At 53.8% G+C, this 20,575-nt stretch overlaps 1 protein-coding gene across 1 annotated transcript in view; it reads left to right on the forward strand.

The window, feature by feature from the left end:
* Positions 1-20,575, forward strand: part of CACNA1E (calcium voltage-gated channel subunit alpha1 E) — a 65,629-nt gene extending 45,054 nt beyond the window's left edge. Inside the window, exons 27-46 of the mRNA XM_042873701.1 lie at positions 111-248; positions 816-1,017; positions 1,163-1,327; positions 1,819-1,929; positions 2,337-2,420; positions 2,512-2,637; positions 2,801-2,866; positions 4,139-4,230; positions 4,320-4,485; positions 4,782-4,909; positions 11,364-11,460; positions 12,991-13,096; positions 14,159-14,266; positions 14,831-14,931; positions 15,270-15,376; positions 15,587-15,695; positions 16,575-16,703; positions 18,404-18,584; positions 18,687-18,880; positions 19,879-20,575. Coding sequence (XP_042729635.1) covers positions 111-248; positions 816-1,017; positions 1,163-1,327; positions 1,819-1,929; positions 2,337-2,420; positions 2,512-2,637; positions 2,801-2,866; positions 4,139-4,230; positions 4,320-4,485; positions 4,782-4,909; positions 11,364-11,460; positions 12,991-13,096; positions 14,159-14,266; positions 14,831-14,931; positions 15,270-15,376; positions 15,587-15,695; positions 16,575-16,703; positions 18,404-18,584; positions 18,687-18,880; positions 19,879-20,415 — 2,947 coding nt within the window. The 3' untranslated portion in view covers positions 20,416-20,575. The remainder of the gene's footprint in view (positions 1-110; positions 249-815; positions 1,018-1,162; positions 1,328-1,818; positions 1,930-2,336; positions 2,421-2,511; positions 2,638-2,800; positions 2,867-4,138; positions 4,231-4,319; positions 4,486-4,781; positions 4,910-11,363; positions 11,461-12,990; positions 13,097-14,158; positions 14,267-14,830; positions 14,932-15,269; positions 15,377-15,586; positions 15,696-16,574; positions 16,704-18,403; positions 18,585-18,686; positions 18,881-19,878) is intronic.

A 20,575-nucleotide genomic window follows, 5' to 3' on the forward strand; every position in this document is an offset into this window, starting at 1 on the left:
CCACAGGAGCAGAGGTGTCCCCCCCCCCAGCACGTGCACTGCCCCAGGTATAGAACAACCCTCCTGTAGCCTGACACTAGCAAAGGTACTGCTTTCTTCCAACCTTGCAGAGGGAACTACGTGGACCATGAGAAGAACAAGATGGAGGTGAAGTGCCGGGAGTGGAAACGACATGAGTTTCACTATGACAATATAATCTGGGCGTTGCTCACCTTGTTCACAGTCTCCACTGGTGAGGGCTGGCCCCAGTGAGTATTTGCTTCATCCTCTTCCCTTGGGTGGGTTGGGCATGACACCATTGCCTTAGTTGGGTTAATAACTGGCTATATCCCAGCTGGATGGAGAGAGAAACTGCTGCACAGTGGGAAGGAGAGGAAGGCTGAGAAATTAGGTCAGGACAAAAGAGCTTTATTCCCTAGATGAGACTGGGGACATGGCTGTGGTTAACTTCTTCATCCGAAATTGAATGATGGATTATCCCTGCTCCCTCATGGAGGTACATTCATTTTAGGTCATTTTTAGAAATGACTACAGGGCTAGCGCTCTCTCCATGCTCATGAGAGACTGGGAAACCTTTTTCTCTGTGTGAAGCACTGAAAAATCCATTTTCCATCAAGGACATGGGCAAAGCACTGTGAAACAAGCTGAAGCCACTTGGAAGGGTTGTCCTTGTGAAGCTGGTTAAAGCAGTTTTATCTTATTGAGTGTGGATGGATGGAGATGGACGTGCAAGGGAGGTCCCATGAGAAGTGCTGGGTGGTGGCAGTCCTGATGGACACACTTCCCGTTGCCTTCCTCCACCTATCTGCCCACAGGGTGCTGCAGCATTCGGTGGACGTGACGGAGGAGGACCGTGGGCCCAGCCGCAGTAACCGCATGGAGATGTCCATTTTTTACGTTGTCTATTTTGTGGTCTTCCCTTTCTTCTTCGTCAACATTTTTGTGGCTCTCATCATCATCACATTCCAAGAGCAAGGAGACAAAATGATGGAGGAGTGCAGTCTGGAGAAGAATGAGGTATGGTCTAGGGAGGAAGAAGGATGTTTCTATGGGATTGCTATATTACCAGATGGAGTTCGGGAGCCTGGAGCTCCCCAGATGTTAAGAAGTCTGGCCACTGTCCCTATGTTACCATCAGCCAGGTAACCTTTTTGTCTTCCAGAGGGCCTGTATTGACTTTGCCATCAGTGCCAAGCCCCTCACACGCTACATGCCCCAGAACCGGCACACCTTCCAGTACCGGGTCTGGCACTTTGTGGTCTCCCCATCCTTTGAGTATACCATCATGGCCATGATTGCTTTGAACACTGTGGTGCTGATGATGAAGGTGAGCACATCAGGGTGGGCTTGGTTAGGGTGGTGAGGAGTAGAAGCATCAGTTGGGATGAGACCAGAGGGTATTTGGGTTATTTCTGTGAGATGCTTCTTCCTCAGAAGCAGGACCTGCTGTCCTGGGAGAGGGGTGGAGAGGGGAAGAAAGGGAATAAGGAGGTGTTAGATTAGATATTAGGCAGAAGTTTTTTACTCAAAGGGTGGTGAGGCGCTGGAAGAGTTTGCCCACAGAGGTTGTGGGTGCCCTGTCTCTGGAGGCATTCAAGGACAGGTTGGATGGGGTCCTAGGTAGACAGGTGTGGTGTCTGGTAACCCTGCCTATGGCATGGGGGTTGGAACTAGAAGATCTTTAAGATCCTCTCCAACCTAAGCCATTCTGTGATTCTATGAGGTGATCTTGAGGCATCGGGGGCAAGGATCATGGCCATCACAGGTCCTCCCAGGGACAGACATCAGCCAAGGGCAATGTCTCTCTGTCTCCATTAGTACTACTCTGCTCCATACACCTATGAGCTGGCCTTGAAGTACCTGAACATCGCTTTCACCATGGTGTTCTCTTTGGAGTGCGTCCTTAAGATCATTGCTTTTGGCTTTCTGGTAAGTATCTGATCCCATTCTCAGCAAAGGTGTTAATTTGGACTTTGACAGCACGTTTCAGCTCTCTGATTCAGAGAGGGAAGGTGTTAATAATGTGAGATCAATGCTATCTATTCTGGGTCCCATCCTGAGAGCTGCTTGCAAGCTGGTGGTTGGAATTGCTCCTTTGGATCTTGTCTGGAAGGTCAAGAGAGACCTTCTGAGCTTCCCAAGCCAGCTGCCACCACTGCTGTTGGACATGGAGTGTGTGTCCATACAGATCAGTCAACTTGCAGTCAAAGCTCAGCACCCTGGACCATGGTCAGGCTGGGCTTCTTGGTGCCAGGCCAGCCTGGAGGGTCTATGTGTATCCCAGCACCAATCAAGGCTCGCTGTCCCAGCCTCAAACCCTCTCCTTCCTCCCACAGAATTATTTCCGGGACACCTGGAATATCTTTGACTTCATCACTGTCATTGGCAGCATCACAGAGATCATCCTGACGGACACCAAGGTGACTGGGCAGATTGGGTGCCACGTGCCCCTGGTGTGGGGGCCGGGGTGCTGCTGCCTCCCCCCTGACCCTCACCTCTTTTTCCTCTCAGCTGGTGAACACCAGCAGCTTCAACATGAGTTTCCTGAAGCTCTTCCGGGCGGCTCGGCTCATCAAGCTGCTGCGCCAGGGTTACACCATCCGCATCCTGCTGTGGACATTTGTGCAGTCCTTCAAGGTGAGGACTACACACACAGGGCTCCTATTGGGCCTCAGTGTTGGCATGCTGCTCCTTGGCTCGTAGGAGAGGTGGATGGGCCTGGAGAGGTGTATGCCCCCGGAGCGGTGTATGCCCCCGGAGCTGAAGCTGTGTAAGGAGATGACTCGTGCTTCTCTTGCAGGCTCTGCCCTATGTCTGCCTCCTAATCGCGATGCTTTTCTTCATCTATGCCATCATTGGGATGCAGGTGAGCACAGACAGCTCAGCATGCTTCCTTGGGCACAGAGAAGCTGGAGAGACACATCGTCAGCGTTACAACCCTGCACAGCAGCCAGCCTGTCACTGCTTCACCGCTCTGGGTGCCCAGGAAGGTCCCAAGGGCAGCAAAGCTTGTTTAGGAGTCACATCACTGCATGCCCTGAGCTCCCTGCTTCCTCCCTGCTTGTACCCGTGTGGGGATGTAGGGACTCAGCTGGGCAGCATGTGCAGCAGCTGCTTCCCAATCACTCCCTCTTCATTCCACAGGTTTTCAAAATCATACCCAATCCCTGTCTCCCTGGTGGGAAGGATGCGGTGAGCATTGCTTCCCATCCCAACAGATGCGTCGCCACACAGTCCCCTGCAGCCCATTCTTGCACACAGTGGTGGCCACACTGGTTGGGATCTCGAGCTCAGGGACCTGCAGCCCTTAGCAGAGCAGAGGTTCTGCACAGCATGGGGAGACGTGGGCTTCCCAGGCTCCAGCACAGGCACATGAGCACAGCTCTCACTCCAACACGTGCTCGCGGCACTGGCTCAGCAGCACGGTGACTAACACCCGTGCTGAGGATCTCACAAAGCATCTCTATTAGCACTCAGGATCTTCAGCTTGCCCGATGAGCAAGCCTCTGTGATAACAAAAGCAATCTCCTGCTGCTTGCTGTTAGGGAGGGGGGTGAAGCAGAATTTCAGAGCAGGTAGCGCATCGCTTGCTGCTTGGCAGCACTGCTGTATGGTCTCATCCTTCCCCAAGATTTTCTGGGCTGGTTTTGGCCTCTCCATCCCACACATCTCAGCACCGGCTCCAGGTGTTCTCCATGCTAAGCAACTGCCATCTGAGTCAGCCCCCCTCTCTGCCGTGTGGTAGTATTGGATTTATTATTATTATTTTTTTTTTAACATCATTGTGAACAAATCCCCAAGCAGTAAAGTCTGTGGGCGTTATTTGAGCAAAATAGCTGGAGGCAGAAGATATTCCACAATTACGCATTCCAAAAAACCCGTACAAGGGAAGAAATACTCTTGCAGTTAGAGTATTTTTAGGCTCAGGAAAAGTGGAATAAATATTTAACAGTAATAACAGCACATTTTTCCAATTTAAGGCACTTTGCAAACGTTCGCCGCGTCCTATCGTGGCCTTGGAGGTGGGTTGTTAGTAGGATGTTGCCTGGATTCAGGGCTTTGTCACCTCTCGTGGCCCTGGAGACTTTCTGGTCTGGGGCAGGACTGGTGTTGCCTGAACCCTTTTTCCCCCCTGTAGGTTTTTGGCAACATCAAACTAGATGAGGAAAGCCACATTAACCGGCACAACAACTTCCGCAGCTTCCTGGGCTCCCTCATGCTCCTCTTCAGGTAAGAAGCTACAGGTTGGGGGGTTCAGGGCTCTACATCCTTCCCCCCTGCATCCTTCCCTGCTGCTGAGCGTGGCTGTGTTGGTGCAGGAGTGCCACCGGTGAGGCATGGCAGGAGATCATGCTCTCCTGCCTGGAAGGCAAGGGCTGTGAGCCAGACACGACGGCGACATCTGGGCAGAATGAGAACGAGCGCTGTGGCACCGACTTGGCCTACGTCTATTTTGTCTCCTTCATCTTCTTCTGCTCGTTCCTGGTGAGTTCCTTCACCTGGACACAGGGTCACCCTGGATGCCTTCATCCCACCTTCCCTGGGGTGCAGCTCCGCAGCCACCCAGCACCTTCCCTAAGGCTTTGGGGTTAGCACGTAGTGCACACTGTGCCCTGCATCCCATTATAACCAAGATAGCTTCAATCCTGGTGCACCTGCTTCTCTAAAACAGCACCTGCTGTTTGTCTCAATTCCTTCTTTAATTCCATCTTCACATGACTTCCTTTTGTGCTCCCTTTACCCCACTTCCCTTTCTCTCTGCTTTTCTCCTTTTCACTTAGATGCTCAACCTGTTTGTGGCAGTCATCATGGACAATTTTGAGTACCTGACACGAGATTCCTCCATCCTGGGACCTCACCATCTAGATGAATTTGTCCGGATATGGGCAGAGTATGACAGAGCAGCGTGGTATGTAGCCAGCTCCTACTCTCCCAAGCAGCTCTCTCCAATCTGGTTTTAAGTAGGTGTCTCTGCTTTCTGCTGTTGGAAACCACCTGGCTGGGATGCCTGGGGTGGTCCCAGCAGGACTGCTCTCGTTCACAGACAATTACATGGGCAGCAGCTGGTTCCTACGGTGCCTGGTGGCACAGGCACCTTAGGGGATATCCTGAAGATGTTCATGGTTGGCCATGGTGTTTACCCATGGTTCCTGCTGTCCCTCTCCTCCTCTACCGTGCCACAGGCAGGTCCCTCTCTGCATCCTTCCTGGTCTCTGAACAAGTCGGGCTCTAGAGCCTGGTCCCCGGCACCCACAGCTCCCATCAAGTTGGAGTGGAGGGTGGCTTGTCCCCAGCCTGGAGAGATGCTGAATGTCTTCTGGGGTCCTGCTAGGTCACCAGGGAGTTGTGTAGGCTGGGGACAGGCTCGCTCTGATGCACCCACCCTACAGGAGATGGATGCACTTTGTTTCCTGCACTTATAGCTTTGCTGATGAGAACCCCAGTGAACAAGGCTCCTGTTTGTAGGCAGCACCCTGTTCTCAGCAATGGGATGAGTCACACTGGTTGGTCAGGCTTTGGCTTTGGAGCAGCTCTGTGCTGCTCCTTCCGTGATGGTGTGAAGCATCTCAAGAGCTGCGTGCAGCCCTCAGCAGAGCAGAACACTATGAAGGTGTCTTGTGTGGCCCCTTCTTCCCTCAGCCTAGGGACACCCTTTTTGGAGCCATGTCCCAACACTGTGCCTGGGTGCTCTTAAATCAGGACCCTTGGCTGATGCACATGCTCCTTAAGGAAGCATCACCTCTTCTGCTAATCTGCCTCTTGGGAATCCAGGAGGTTTTATAAGCCTAATATCACCTCCTGGCACAGTTTCCTGCACCATTTGTCTCCAGCCCCGTTCAGTTCAGAGCTGGACAGGTTCCTCCCACATGGCCTCTCACCAGTGCCCAGTGCTATTGTATAGGCAGGTGAGTTGGCTTGTGAGCAGGTGGTTGTGCCTTTGGGAAGGTGAGCATGGGTAGATACCCAGAGGAGATATGAGATGAAACATCCTCTGGTTGTTCTGGGGTTCCTTGCCTGTGGATATGGGAAAGGATTTCTTCACGCCAGCCACTCTCACCCCCATGTCGGTGTTTGGGTTCCAAGGGCAGTTGCTGCAAAAACCACTCTCTGATTTCTGAGCAAAGCAGGCTCTTTGTCATGACATGTAGCTGGCGGGTAGGGGCTCTGAGCAGATGGTGGTGTTGGGCCCACTGGGGCAGCCCTGACCCTCACTGTGGGTGAAGAACAGGTGAGTACATCCCAGTGGGTCCCACCCACCTGCGTGGGGCACAGCTCTGCACCCTGACACTGGGAACGTTTCAGGAAGGGTCTCAGGGGAGACTGTACAAGTCTTACACTAGGGAGGCTCAGGGACTGGTTTTGCCCACATGGTTGGCTTAGCTCTGGCCAGTGATGGGGACAAGAGAAGGAGAAACCTAAGGCAAAGGCACAGGGTGGTAATGCTGCTCTTTGCCTCCCTGTATGGTTTCCCTCCAAGCTTGTCTAAGGATGCCCAGGAGGCTGCAGCACGCTGCACCTCAGCACATCCACCCCACAGTCCTGCTTCCCAAAGGGCTCTGAGCTGAAGCGGGGTGAAGAGCTCAGCATCCCTGCTCTTGGTCCTGCCAGATCCCCACCTTGACTGCTTCCTTATTTCAGCAGTGATGGAGGGATATGGACTGTATCCTGCCACTGCTACTGCTGGGTCTGTGTTTAGGGAAGAAGGGGGGGTGTGTGTGGGAGGGTTTGCTTCTAATAATGTGTACCCTTGGCAGAGTGTGGTCTGGTGGTCAGAGCACAGGAACATACCACCAGAGACCTAGGTGCCAGTGCCAGAGCCACCGGCCACCAGCTGGTCACATTATCTCTCCCTGTCTCATGTTCCCCAGATACTGGAGATGCAATTGACTCAGCTGCCAACCTCTCTGGGAAGGACCAGAGGGTTCTGATGTGGGAGATGCAGCTCCACCAGAAGGGCTTGTGGTTGCTAGAACCCAACCAATATCTCCCTTCTAAAACCCTAGCTCTCTCCCACCAACTATAGACAGCCAGGATGGCTATGAGGAAGGGTGATGGGGTGGTGCCCACTGCCTACACCGTGTTTCTCCAGGGTCAGTGTGGGTCAGGGTGAGGAGGTGTGAGCTGACTCACGACGGAGAGGGCAGCAGCTGGAGCTCACAGCTCCCCCTCTCTGGGTCTGACAGAGCCAGAAGGAGAAGAGCCATGCACCCCTGGGGGTCTTACCCCACAGCTGGTCCTAGCCCCCTGGTGAAGCTCTCCACCCTTTCAGTGTCCTATTAACCCACCTGTGCTTCCTTTGCAGCGGCAGGATCTCGTATAAGGATATGTACAAATTAGTACGGGTGATCTCGCCTCCTCTGGGCCTAGGAGAGAACTGCCCCTACAGGGTGGCGTGCAAGGTTTGCCTCCCAGTCCTCCGCCACAACCTGGCCACGGGACGCACCATCCACCCTCCTTCCCCCCGCTCCGCCACCACCGCGCCTCCCGAGGGAACCCTCACGTTGCTTTCCTTTGAGTTTAAAGAGGTCCATGGCCTCCCAGAGCCAGCAGCTGTCCCCTCCGGGGAGCCCAGAGCCTCCCGGGGTGGGTTTTAACAAATTGTGCCAATCCCCTTTGCCCCATCAGCTCAGAGCCTCAGCTCAGTGGACATGTGCCACCGTCCCCCACTTGGCTCCTCCAGCTAGCATCCGTGGGAGCAGGGCTTTTTCTCTCCCCTGTTGGGAGCTCAGGTGTGGTTTACTGCTGGGGATGGAGAGATGGGTGAAGGCAGAAGGGTGTCAGGGGCTCAGTTGCTTTGGAGAGGGAGGACTGGGAGACCAGAGTGGCCTTGCTCCCTGTAGGACACCTGGGGACATGGTGCTGAGCATGACACACCGTGCTCTAAGCGTGATGTTCAGAGGATGCAGTTCAGATCTCAGTGATCGGGGGAGCTGTGCTCTTGCTCATCTTGCCCTTTGTTTGCTGGAGCTGCCAGGAGGAGGTGGCATCAGGGATCTTCTGGGGCCAGGCTGGCTCTGTGGTGGCCACCCCAGCCTGCTGTGCCCACAAGGACAGCAGCCACCCATGCTCATTCTTGGTTCCTGCAGCTCAGCCATCCCTCTGCTCCAGGCAGCTTCTCAGCTGTAAGCCCAAAGGAGCAATATGACTTCCTTGTGCACCTGTGCACCTTCTTTTAGGTTGATTCTGAATGGCAACTGAGCATATCCTCACACCGCTGCCTTCTCCGAAGTGCCAAAACACCCATGTCTGTGTCTGTGGCAGAAGAGGACGAATCACAGAGCTCTGTCTTCCCTCTTCATCCCTCACAGCATCTGAGGTGCACTCCCCAGGCTTTATCCTGCAAGGGAAGAGATTCCTCCGCATCCTCTCTGCTGTGTTTCCTCCAGCATCCCTGAAGTGGTTTTGTCACCCTCTGCAGATGCCCATAGGGATGATGCACACATCTGGAAGGCTAAGACCAGAAGCAAAGCAGAGGAAGCTAGACAAGCCTCAGGCACTCAGTCAGCTCGTTTATGAAGATGTGGTTGAGGGTTTTCTTGCAAGAATCTCAGACAGCTCATCCCTTCAAGGAGACAGTACACAGTCTTTGCACACTTCTCTGTAGCATTCCTGGCAAAATGCTTTGGTCCTGCAAACAAAAGGCACCTGCAGATGAAATTCTGGCCTTTCTCAGTTGGCTACAGGGCTTTGCTGGGAAATTCTGCTCTCCTAAGCCAGAGCACCTGGTGCTTGCAGGGGTACCTGTGATGACCCCTTGTAGGAGGGAGATTTGTAGCTGTCGGGCTTTCTGCTGGCTCTGCGGGATGCACAGAGCAGTGGGGGTGGTGGGTAGAGATCCTTCTGGCCTTCTCTTCATTGTGCACCATCGTCTCCTCCCTGTGTACGGGGCATTTCAAGGACATGAGAGATTTCCTGAGATTCCTCCTGGCCTGAAACAGTTCCAAGAAGACAACTGGTAGGGAAAGAAACTCCACGTGGTCATTGTGTTTTGCTACCATGGTCCAGATCCCCAAATGTCAACCATCTTGCAGCTTGGGGATTCTGCCCGACACATCACAGTGCACAGGTTCGCCTTCCTGGAGGCATCCAGAGCCATCATTTTCAAAGGTGATCATCATCATCATTTTCAAAGGTGATGTATGAGAGCAAGCCTGCAGCCTTTCGTCACCAGGCAATTTGACAACAAATACTTGCAGAAACATGGCAAAGAAGTTTATGGAGTGGGAGACAGGATGCTATGGACGTGGTGGTCCAGCAACTTCAAGATGCTGTGTAGGGGTGCAGCATGGTATGATAGGGAAGCTTATCTGCTGGGCTATCTGCAGGTGAGCTCGCAAGATGCAAAAAGCCTTCCCATGGAAATCCAGCAAGCTCTGTCCTTGTGCTGGGAAGAGCGGGTCTTGTAACTGCACCTCACTGGGAATGCACCCTGACAGTCAGCTTTGCTCCCTAGGGCTCTCTCTATGCCTTTCTTCGTCTCCTTCTACTTCTGGCAACCCATGCTGGAAACAGCTCTGGGAGCCATCCTGTCCAGATGGATAGCATTTTACATGCCTTCCTGTGCTCGGCTTCATGGGGATATGCTTCTGGGCACAGTTGTGCTGAGCAAAATGATATAAGATCTCTGCTCTGAGTAGATGCAATGTATGCAGCCTGTCTGTAAGAGCAGCACAGTTCTTGTGCAATATCTGCTGGCTTTTGATGCAGACTCTTGCTTTCATGGGAGTCCATTCCTCTCAGTACAAAAGGTGAAGTGTGACATATGCTGGGAGTGCTAAAATCCACTCTGCCAGGAAGGATGGGTTCAAGGTCACTATCTTGCTTCCTTGTTGCACAGAGCTTTTGAGCATGTGAATTCTGAAGTCGACATCTCACCTTCAGACACCTCAAGTCAGTGTACAGCCAGCTCTGCCATGGCGCTGCTTATGGACTGCTGGATCTGGGTATTTTCGCTTGCCCATCTCATCCCTGCATTATTATCATCCTCTCTCCTGGCCTTTTAGATACGTCCGTTCCGCAAAAGGACAGCTTGTCCCACTGGCAGCCCACTGCAGGTGGTCATATCAGAAACATCAGAACTAACCTAGCAGGGACCTCTTTGGCCTGGGGCTGTTTCCACAGGGGCTGATGCCCTTGAGAAGAGGAGATACCTCCTCACTTTTCCTCTCACCACTGGGGTTGGGAAACAGCCAGCATCCCAGTGGCATCCTTCTCTCCCCAGCCACCTGTCTGAGCTGCGTTCCTCTCCATCCTCCTCCTGTTCTTGCCGTGATGGCCCCCATGCTACTGTTGCCCTTCTCCATCAGCCACCCCCCAGTGGAGCAGGTCAACGACTTGGCATGAGGGGAAGAAGAGGTGGCCAAGCCCATCATCCCTGGGAAATGCATGTAGACATCCTCCTGGGTGTGCAGAGCCTGGCACAGGGAATTTCTGGTGACAGTGACCCTAGACTGGCCCTGGTAAAGAGGAGAAGCGAGAGGTGGGGCCTGTCCTAGCTGCCCCCCATGGGAAACCCAAACGAACCCCAATGTTGGAAGGCCCAAACAGCTGCCTCTGCTGAGACTCTTTAAACTCCAACCTGGTGGAACTTGCAGCCGCATGCGGGAGAGAGCCAGGGCGGGAGCATGGCATGCACAACTTTTTCCTCCTGATTTTATTTTTTCAGCCGATTCAGCATGCCTTTTGCACTGGTGCATGGTGGGAAGGCGGTCCATCCGCAGAGCCAGACGGAAGCAACTGGGCATCTTCCTTTGACAAGTGACCCTGGCCCACTGCCTTCTATGCAAGACGCTGCCTCCCAATTGCATAGACCTTATGAGATGGGGATACACAGCCTTCTGGCTATGGGTTAGGTGGCCACACAAAGCAACCCCCAGGCCCCCGGGAGGGAAGAACACGACGCAGGCCACTGAGCACATTGAGTCGCCGTGGTGCAAACCACCCGACCTCCAATAACCCATGGCTTGAGTGCCGTGTATCTGATTTATACCACTCGCACACAGCCCTGGAACCTTGTGGGACAAGGCGGGGGCTCCTGGAGGGCCGTAGGGACGGGGGTGAGGCAGGAGGAGGACTCCCGGGCTGCTGGCGAGGTGGGCATTTGAGGCCAGCAGCAGAGCGGGGTGAGTCGCTTTTCTGCCAGCATTCCTGGGTCTGTGTGAGCAGTGCTATAAATCCACATCAGGACAGTCTCTCGTGTATGATTTGCCTTGATTAACGGGTTTCCTGTTCTTTTCCTGTTTGTCCGTTTGTTTTTTCTCTCCTGTTTCCTGTACTATTTTGTTTGTACGTTTTTTCCGCTCTCTGGGAATGCCTCCTCTCTCTCTGCATCTCCCTCCCTCCCCTTCCCCCTCCATGAGCAGTGGCCGAATCCATTACACTGAGATGTATGAAATGCTGACTCTTATGTCACCACCGCTAGGCCTCGGCAAGAGATGTCCTTCCAAAGTGGCCTATAAGGTAGATCAACCCTTCCTTCTCTGGGGGCTTAGAGCCGAGCAGGAGCTGGTGGGCGGTGGGGCTGGGGGACCTGGGGTTTGCTGGAGGCTTCCAACCCATGGTGTGCCCAAAAGGGTGCTAGCCACACTGGCAGGTCTCTGCTGCCCTTGTCACTTGCAAACGTGAAGAGCTCTGGGGTGGAAGACCCCTGAGGGAAAGCAAGGAGAGGGGCAGCGGTAGGGCAAGTGTGGAGGTGGGAGGGCTGGAGACAAGGTGAGGAGTGGGTCTATAGCACTTTCAGGAGGGTGGCATGTCTCTAAGACATCTAGCCCAGGAGTTTAACCCCTGGGCTTGCAGCCACCCTCGTCCTAGCCAACTAAACCTCACAGAGATGGGAAGCAGGTGGGCAGCAAGGGTGCATCTTGCAGGAGCATCTCTGCAGCACATTGGCTTGAGACATCGCAGGGACATCTCATGCTATGGGGATACCCAGGTGCCTCCAATAGGCAGCTGTGAGCTTTACAGGATGCCCAGGGAGCCCTGAAGGATGTGGGGTGGAAACAGCTAGGATGAGACCTGGAGCAATGCGCTGGCCCAGACTGGAGAGAGCTGGGCCTTCCCTTGGTAGCTGGTTGCTGTCCTTTCAGCAGCACTGGCAGAAATAAGGAGGGGGTCTGTGTGCTTGCAAGCACACTGCAGCGCTTGTTATGTGCTTTCACATGCATATGCTCACCATAGGGTTGAAGGCAGGGAGAAGACATGAGAAGCTGGGGGGGAAGAGACTGGCAGGAAAGGGATGAGCCCAGGAGTTTGCAAAGCAAAATATACTCTCTGGAAAGTGGATCTGGTCACTTTGGTTTGCACCCCGCCTGCCCAGGGTGGGGAAGGAGCATGGCGTGTCTAACCTGCCTTGATTGCCCTCCTCTCTTTCCTTCTGCACTTCTTTCTACCCCTCCTTCCCTTCCCCACCCTTGGATAATTTGGACCCTGTGCATGTGCTGGCAAACTTCATCTCTGAAAGACGCAAAAAGGGGCGCCAGGATGTAGCATGCTAGAGGAATTGAGCCAATCCAAAGTCCCTGAAGGTTAGGGACCCTCCTCTCCCCTGCCCCAGGTGGGAAGGGTTGAGAGCTGGAAAGTCAAACCACCCAGGAACGGAGACTTGAGCCCCCTCTCCCCCTCCCCAGCACCTGCTGTTCCCTTGACGGGTCAGACATTCACAAAGTGCTGGGAGGTGGCCCATTGTCAGACTCTTTTTTGGGGAGGGGGCCCAGGGGCCGTTCCTAGGGTGCAGGAGGAGCCCTGGAAGGCAGTGAGCCGGTGTCCTGGGGTGGAAGGAGCCGGGGGGGTGGGTGGCGGGGGTGATCCTTGCCCTTCTTTTTTGGCTGTGCTGTTTTGACACTCTTTGTTGCTTTTTATATTATTTCATTTCAATTTAATTTAATTTATTTTTTTCCTTTTATTTAACATTTAATTTATTTTCCTCCAGCCTGGTCGATGTGTTTTTCGATATTGTTTTCCGTCCGCTGTTTTCTTCTCTCTCTTGCGCAGAGACTGGTGCTGATGAACATGCCCGTGGCTGAGGACATGACCGTCCATTTCACCTCCACCCTGATGGCGCTGATACGCACCGCCCTGGACATCAAAATTGCCAAAGGTAATGGCACTGGGGTTGGGAGTGGAGCAGAGCAGGTTTTGGAGCAGTCCTGTTGGCATCATGGCCAAACTGGGGTTGAGTCTGGCATGTGGATGAAAGTGATTGATCCAAGCAAGCAAATTTCTGCCGCTCGTAAGGAGCAGGATTGCATTTATGTAGGGAAGAGGTGGCCAGTTTTCCACTAGAAGCTGCTCCTAGAGCAGAACCTGCTTGACACCCACTGTGTGAAAGAGGAGAAGGAGAATTCCCATTTCTCCTCAAGTAGAAAGACAAACCAAGGAGGGAGACACATCACGTGTGCCTGGCTCCAAAGACTGAGGAGCAGAAATCTATCTCGCAGTGAGCACAACATGTTCAGAGCAGAAAAAACGTTTTTTTTTTTGTTGTTGTTGCTGGAAACACTCTGATTCATCAGATCAAAAGCTTTCTGCGGAAACATGCCACTTTCAAATTGTCCCCTGGGAAGAGTTCAGAAAGCCCAACCCAGGCAAGATCAGCAGGAGCCCGGCACTGCCTGCATCATGAAACATCAGGTTTGAGCCCTTTCTGGATAAAGCAGAGATTTGAAGCTGGCCAAATTCCCTTGCCCAGAGGCACCCAAGCCTCTGTTTGGCGTGTGTTAATGGCTTACTTTGAGTCTGGTTCTCAGCGGATCCCTTCGCTGCTGGCCAAAGAGCTCTGCTCTGCTTTAAGGACTTCAGCCAAGCAGAGCTGCTCTTTCACCAGCACATGATCTGCTCCCCAGCAAAAAGAAAGTGGGGCAGCAGCAGGTGTGTGTGGGCTGGAGTAGGATTGGAGCAGCAGAGACGGACCCAAGGCGAGCTCGAAGATGGCAGCTTTGAGTGGGAGGGCAGGGGATGGGAGATGGTGGCACATATGGAGGGAATGGTGGGAAAGTTTCCTTGCAAGAGCAGGAGAGCAGGCTGCACGATGGAACGTGGCTCTCCCAGCCCCGAGAGCTGGGCGCTGCTCATCTCTGTGAGTGAACCTCACTGAAGTGGTGCCTTTAGATGGATGCCAAATCTTGATGTACATGGGCTGCTTTTTTCCTTGCTGTTCAAGGTGGTGCAGATTGGCAGCAGTTAGACTCTGAGCTTCAAAAGGAGATCCTGACCATTTGGCCTCACCTGTCCCAGAAGATGCTCGACCTGTTGGTACCCATGCCAAAAAGTGAGTCTCTGTGTGCATCACAACCACTGCCAAATTCTCATTGCACCTACAGCAGCGTCTTCCTGCTGGGAGATGGGGACCAGTCAGAATACCCCAGATGGGGAAGAGCTGGAAAGAGAATTTGTGCTGCTATAAGGCTTGCTCATGGGAGCCCTTTGGGGAAACACCCAGTTCACAGAGGAGGTCTCCTGTAAGTCATTCTGGAGCACACAGGAGCGGCAAGCTGAGCATTGTGAATCACAGAATCACAGAACGGTTGAGGTTGGAAAGGACCTCTGGAGGTCACCTGGTCCAAACTCATTGCTCTCAGGCACAATTAGTCTGTTGATGTGATGAGGATATGCATTTTTGTGGTTTATTATGGTTCCTGCCACCTCCATCCATTTCATCTCCTCTCATGTACCTAAATGTTCAACTCTTTCACTGCCTCAGTGGTGAGAAGTTTGTGGGTGATCAGGGCATCCCACAGCTGGGCTCTTCCTGAGATCAGTGCTGATGCCTTCAGATCTGCTATTTCTATTGACACAAAAGCATCCCTTCTTCCTTCTCTTCTCATGCCCTCAGCCTCTGACCTGACTGTTGGCAAAATATATGCAGCCATGATGATTATGGATTACTACAAGCAGAGCAAGGCGAAGAAACAGAGGCAGCAGCTGGAGGAGCAGGTGAGGGTCAGGGAGGGCATGTGGTGCTCAGGATGGGTTTTTTTGGAGCACCTCACAGAGGCAGCGTGCTTCATATCACACCCTGACCTGACACCTGTCCAGCCTCCAGCTGGCTGGGGAGCCAAAATGAGGATGTCCATGGGGCTCTTGGCTAGTGAGGCGCTGGCTTTCAACAGGTGCTGCCCATCCCTTGGTGCATATTGGGTTTTGTTGGCTACAGACGTGCATCCTCAGCCTCTGACAGTGAATACGAGCGCACCCTCACCTTCCCATGCTTTCTAGTTAAAGAGCTGGACTGTGTTTCATGCAGCCTCAGCTTCTTCATTTGTTCCCCTCAGAAAAACGCACCCATGTTCCAGCGCATGGAGCCATCCTCTTTGCCACAGGAAATCATCTCCAACGCAAAGGCTCTGCCTTACCTCCAGCAGGACACTCTCACAGGGCTGTGAGTATTGCCTCGACAAGGGGATGAGGTTTTCCTGCAGCTTCTCTGTTTCTGGAAGGGGGAATGGGCACTGCCTTATCTCTCCAAGGAGCATGGTGGTTGTATTGGGGATCTCTGTATCGGGGCTGAGCATGGGGACCCATGGATGTTGAAAGTGACAGCAACACCTGATCTGTGCCCACCCACCCTGAAGCCAGACTGTTGTTGCAGGAGCAGCCGGAGCGGGTTCCCCTCGCTGAGCCCGCTCTCACCACAGGAGATCTTCCAGCTGGCGTGCATGGATCCAGCCCAGGGGCAGTTCCAGGAGCACCAGTCTCTGGTAAAGCCACACGCTGCCTGCTGGGCACTGCCTGTGCTCCCAGAAGGATGCTGGTGGGTGCAGGGAGGTGTGGGACCATCGTTGTGTTTGAATTTGGCCCCTCAGCTCTTGCAGACAGGACTGCGAGCGTGGTCTGATGCTCTGCAGTAAAACATCCTTCTTTTTGCAGGCTGCTCTTTTTTTTCCCCCTGAGCGCTCATTTCAGTGGGTTACCCCGTGCTGAGCGATGGTATCTGATGTTTTTGGATTCGTGTCCATGTTATTGTCAGTGCTGGTGTCCCCGACCCAAACCATCACCACAGGGTACACCCCTTCAGCCTTGCACACATGCCAGCAGTAGTGTCCGTGTGTGTGTGTGCATCTATACACGTATTTCTTTCTCCGTGTCTGTGTGTGTGCAGCCACGCACTGCCACAGTGCCTGTTGGGTACCACTGTGCATCTCCAGCCCGGTCTGTGTCCCCGTGCTCTGTCACACTCCGTGAGCTGTGTACCACGCACATGTGCAGTCCCTGTCCCTTCCACAACCCCCCCTAAATCTGACATTTAGGGGTCCTGTGCCCTGTTCCCCTAAATCAGGGATGGGAAAGGAAGTCAAGCCTAGGTGGCTGGGCTGATCCAAGCAATGTTTGCACTGCCAGCACTGAAGGAACGAGGTGTGAGGTGGACTTGGACATGAGGTGAGCCTGAAGTCCCATACCTGAGCTCACCTGGTTTGGAAAATGGACGTCAATTTGAGTGGCTACAAGGCTGTGATCTCTCCCAGACTTCCCTGTTGGCCCTCTTAAAACCCACCTCAGGCTGCCTGTCCTCTATGAGGAGTAGTGCCCAACTGTGCCCTGACCCCATCCCAAGAGCATGGCTGTGTGTTTGTTTCCAGGAGCCAGAGGTTAGGGAGTTTCAAAGAGTGCAGCCCTCTAACCGTGGCAGCTACCTTCCCGTGGACACTCAGGACCACGCTGTCTCTGGGAGGGCCTCCTCCATGCCTCGTCTCACTGTGGATCCCCAGGTAAAACCAAGCAAAGCTCCCATGGGTGCCGGGTCCAAGCAAAGCCTACCAGGTAACACTGGTGATAAAACCTTCTGAGCCCCATAGCTCCCCAGAGCACCATTGGGGTGCTCCACAAGGAGGAGAGCTGCTGTCCCATGTGTGGTGGGAACCAGCAGTGCAGAGCAGCCAAAGGAATTGCTCACTTGCTCTTGGAGCAGGATCATGCTGGGACACCGCAGGGCACCGATATGATGGAACAACCTCCTTTCCTCCATCTCAGACACTGGCTGAGATGTAAAGAGTCCCTGCTCGGATGCAAAGTGATGTGTCCCAGAGAATGAAACACCTTCTCCTTGTGTCCCCTTGTCCCATCACACGTGCTTGTCTGCATGTGTCTGCGGACAGTCTGTCCGGGTGAGCACAGGCCACGTTTCACCTTGTTTGTCTGGCTGGTTTCTCTGTTGTTCTGTCTTGTATTCAGCCTCAACTGAGACACACAAGGTTTTCTGGGGTTTGATTTCACAATGCATCCCTGTGAAGTCTCCAGGTCTGGTTCTTCAAAGGGGTGTTGGTACAGCCTGGCACAGGGAAGCTTTGCCTCATGGAATTCAACTGTTCGGGAGATGGTTGGGAATAAGGGAGGGGAGGAGACGGGAGAAGGACCTGAGGCTGGAGAAGCAAAAAGCTGCTAAAGCAAAGTGGAAGGAAATTCATAAGATGGTCAGAGGTCTGGAGCACCTCTCCTAAGCTGAGGGAGCTGGGCTTGTTCAGCCTGGAGATGATAAGGCTCCAGGGAGACCTCATTGTGGCCTTCCAGTACTTGAAGGAAGCTTATAAGCAGAAGGGGACTGAGTTCCTACATGGTCTGATAGTGATAGGACAAGGGGGAATTGCTTTAAACTAAAAGAGGGGAGATTTAGGTGGGATGTTAGGAGGAAATTCTTCACTCGGAGTGGGGAGGTGCCAGCACTGCTGCCCAGAGCTGTGGGTGCCCCATCCCTGGAGGTGCCCCAGGCCATGGATGGGCCCTGGGCAGCCTGAGCTGGGGGAAGCCAGCCCATGGCAGGGGGGAGCTGGCAGGGCTTTAAGGTCCCTTCCAACCCAACCATTCAGTCAATCTTCTATCAAGGGGATGATGTTTTCCAAAAAGCATTTGAGATCACAAGCTGGAAGGAATGGAGAAGGTAGGAAGGAGGAGTGAGGAAGAGGAGTGATAAAATGGCAGCGTGAGCAGGGAGAGAGGGACTGAGTGCAGGGAAAAGGGGACATGAGGATAAAAGAGGACAGGCGAGGGGTCTGAAAATGCTGTGAAAATAACCACTGAGTGAGGAGCACTGGAGAGATGGATGAGACTGCTCTCTCATCGTGATTTTTCCTGCAGTGCCCCCATTTGCTCTGCTGGTCTCATTCCCAAGGTGAGAGGGATGCTGTGGCAGCTTGGGGCCGTGGTTCGGTATCCACACTATCACCGTACCATGGGCAGGATGCAGCTGCTCCCCCTCTGGCTCCCAGAGCTTTGAGCTACGCTCGGGCACTTTGCTAGCAGCGCTCTTCAGCCAGACTCACTTTCTTTCTGCCCCTAATTTGTGGCGAGATCATTTAGGGGGAGTGCCCAGGTTGAGCACTGCTAAACCTCATGGTGCTAAGGAGCTCATGGCGGGAGCAGCGGTGGGGCTGTGGCCGGAGCATCCCATCATCGTCTGGCTGGGTTGTTGCAGGTGGTGACAGACACCAGCTCGATGCGGCGGTCGTTTTCCACCATCCGGGACAAACGCACCAACACCTCCTGGCTGGATGAGTTCTCCATGGAGCACAGCAGCGACAACACCTACAAGTCCCGCCGGCGCAGCTACCACTCCTCGCTCCAGCTCTCTGCCCGGCGCCTCAACGCTGACTCAGGTGAATGAGAACCCCTTCCGTCTCTAAAAATCAACTCGGTGTTGTCCTTCCTTGTCGCCACCACGGGGACGTGGAGCAAGGGACCAATGGGCTTTGCTGCAGGCCACAGGTCCGAGGGGCACCGCTCGGGTGGCAGGGAGCGGGGCCGATCCAAAGAGCGCAAGCACTTGCTGTCCCCTGACATCTCCCGCTGCAACTCAGAGGAGAGGAGTCCCCAGGCACACGATGAGTCTCCAGAGCGGCGGCGCGAGTCCCGGTCCCCCAGCGAGGGCAGGTCACAAACACCCAACAGGCAGGTGGGTGGAAAAATCTTTCTTAAGTGCAAAGGGATGCTTGGTAATGGCCTCAAGTTGTGCCAGGGGAGGTTCAAGTCGAATATTAAGACAAGGTTATTTTCAGAAAGACCAGCAGGGCACTGATGGTGGAATCGCTGTCCCTGGAGGTGTTACAGAACCATGGAGATGACGTGGTCACTGGTGATGGTGGGCTGGGGTTGGACTTGGTGATCTTAGAGGTCTTTTCCAACCATAATGGTTCTATGATTCCATGCAAGGGGCTTTGTAATGGCTCTTCTCCCAGTGGTGCGTACAGCCAACAAATGTGCAGTTAGCAGAGTGGCGTGGTTAAGATGGTATTTTACAGGTTGTTTAATTAGAAAGATTATCGTGGTGGAAAGCGATATTCAAAGATAAATGAAATGCTCACCCGTGTCCTAGGCTTGCAGTAGAAAATTCCAAAAGGAACAATCTTCAGAAAGAGATCCTTTCCAAGTGGCAGTCAGCCCTTAAATGGGGTCTAGGAGAGATGGAGCCAGGCTTCACTCCTTCCAGTCACACAGCTAAATTGCCTTCACCTTTGCTCCCACAGATGACTCAATGCTTGCCTCAGGTGATCAATCAGAGGTTCAGGCCCTGACTCAGAGTTCCCATACAGGTGGCATCTCTTGTCCCCTGTGAGAATGAGAATAGTATTGGCGGCTTGATAGTGCCTGGTGTGCCTCACAGTGTCTTTGGAGAGAGGGGAAGTCACCACGTAGGTTCTGGTGCCTCTGGAGCTGGTTTCACCAGCACCTGCTCTCTGCCAAAGCTGAGGAGTCCCAGCTACACAAGCTGGAGATGCTCAAAGTTGCTGGTAGCTCAAAGATATGCTACTAGTGAAGAGAACAGCAGCTAAAGAGCACTTAGCTCTTCCCACTGCAAGCTTGCAATGCCCTGCTCTGGTTGGTCACGTTACACAAAAAGCTTTCTGCGTGTTGCCACCACAAGCAGAGCTCAGACCCTGTGTCTCTTTGCAGGGAACGGGCTCCCTGAGTGAAAGCTCCATCCCCTCCATCTCGGACACCAGCACACCCCGGCGAGGCCGCCGCCAGCTCCCACCGGTGCCCCCAAAACCACGTCCCCTCCTCTCCTATGCCTCCATGCTGCGGCATGCCGCCGGAGACGCCTCACCACCTCCTGACGAGACCGAAGGGGGGTCCCCGCTCCTCTCCAAGGAGCCCAACGCCGCCGGCCTGACCGAGTCTTCCAGCTCCCCAGCGGGGAAGCCGAGCCGGCCATCCACCCCGCAGCGTTACATCTCGGAGCCCTACCTGGCCCTGCACGACGACTCGCACGCCTCGGACTGCGGCGAGGAGGAGACGCTCACCTTCGAGGCGGCCGTGGCCACCAGCCTGGGTCGTTCCAACACCATTGGCTCAGCCCCACCGCTGCGGCACAGCTGGCAGATGCCCAACGGGCACTACCGGAGGCGGAGGCGAGGGGCTGGGCAGGGTGTGATGTGCGGGGCCAGCATAGATGTGCTCAGCGACACCGAGGAAGATGACAAGTGCTAGAGGCTGTGTCCCCACCGCTGCCGCCCCGCCGCCCTGCCCTCTCCAATGCATGCTCTTCGCCACGCCTGGGAATGAAACGAAACCAAAACCAAACGCAAAGGGGGAAGTTAAAAAAAAAAAAAACACAACAAAAACGAAACAAACAAACAAAAAAAAAACC

This window comes from Lagopus leucura, unplaced genomic scaffold (genome assembly GCF_019238085.1).
Source record: "Lagopus leucura isolate 7727_CA_CO unplaced genomic scaffold, USGS_WTPT01 Super-Scaffold_100009, whole genome shotgun sequence".
Classification (NCBI taxonomy): Eukaryota; Metazoa; Chordata; class Aves; order Galliformes; family Phasianidae; genus Lagopus; species Lagopus leucura.